General features: G+C 41.0%; 1 protein-coding gene across 1 annotated transcript in view; it reads left to right on the forward strand.

The window, feature by feature from the left end:
- The window catches only part of LOC115234509, a 4,734-nt gene that overhangs the window by 4,074 nt on the left and 321 nt on the right, over positions 1 to 339 (forward strand). Inside the window, exon 3 of the mRNA XM_029805643.1 lies at positions 104 to 335. Within this exon, the coding sequence (XP_029661503.1) occupies positions 104 to 335 (232 nt within the window). The remainder of the gene's footprint in view (positions 1 to 103; positions 336 to 339) is intronic.

Below are 339 nucleotides of genomic sequence, written 5' to 3' on the forward strand. Positions count from 1 at the left end.
TTATAAATATATTAAAGAAAAACACAAACAATAAAAGTTTGCTTTACAATGTTAGATGAAGCAGTTCTTAAGGATTGTCTTGTATAATTTCAATTTCCATTAGATACGTCCAATACCCGGTACCCTGTCCTCCTTTACCCAGTATCCTGGCCCAACAATAAATGGCAGCGGTCCACCATCGTCCACATCATCCACATCATCGACAAAATCTATAGTATCACCGCCGCCATCTCAGGCCAATCATGTCAATCATCTTCCCACGCATCAAGAACAATCCAGATTAGAAAATGCACCTGCCGCCGAAAATAATGAACAGCACGTGAACAATCCAAGGGGTGG

Source organism: Formica exsecta, unplaced genomic scaffold (assembly GCF_003651465.1).
Source record: "Formica exsecta isolate Colony F162 unplaced genomic scaffold, ASM365146v1 scaffold2, whole genome shotgun sequence".
NCBI lineage: Eukaryota > Metazoa > Arthropoda > Insecta > Hymenoptera > Formicidae > Formica > Formica exsecta.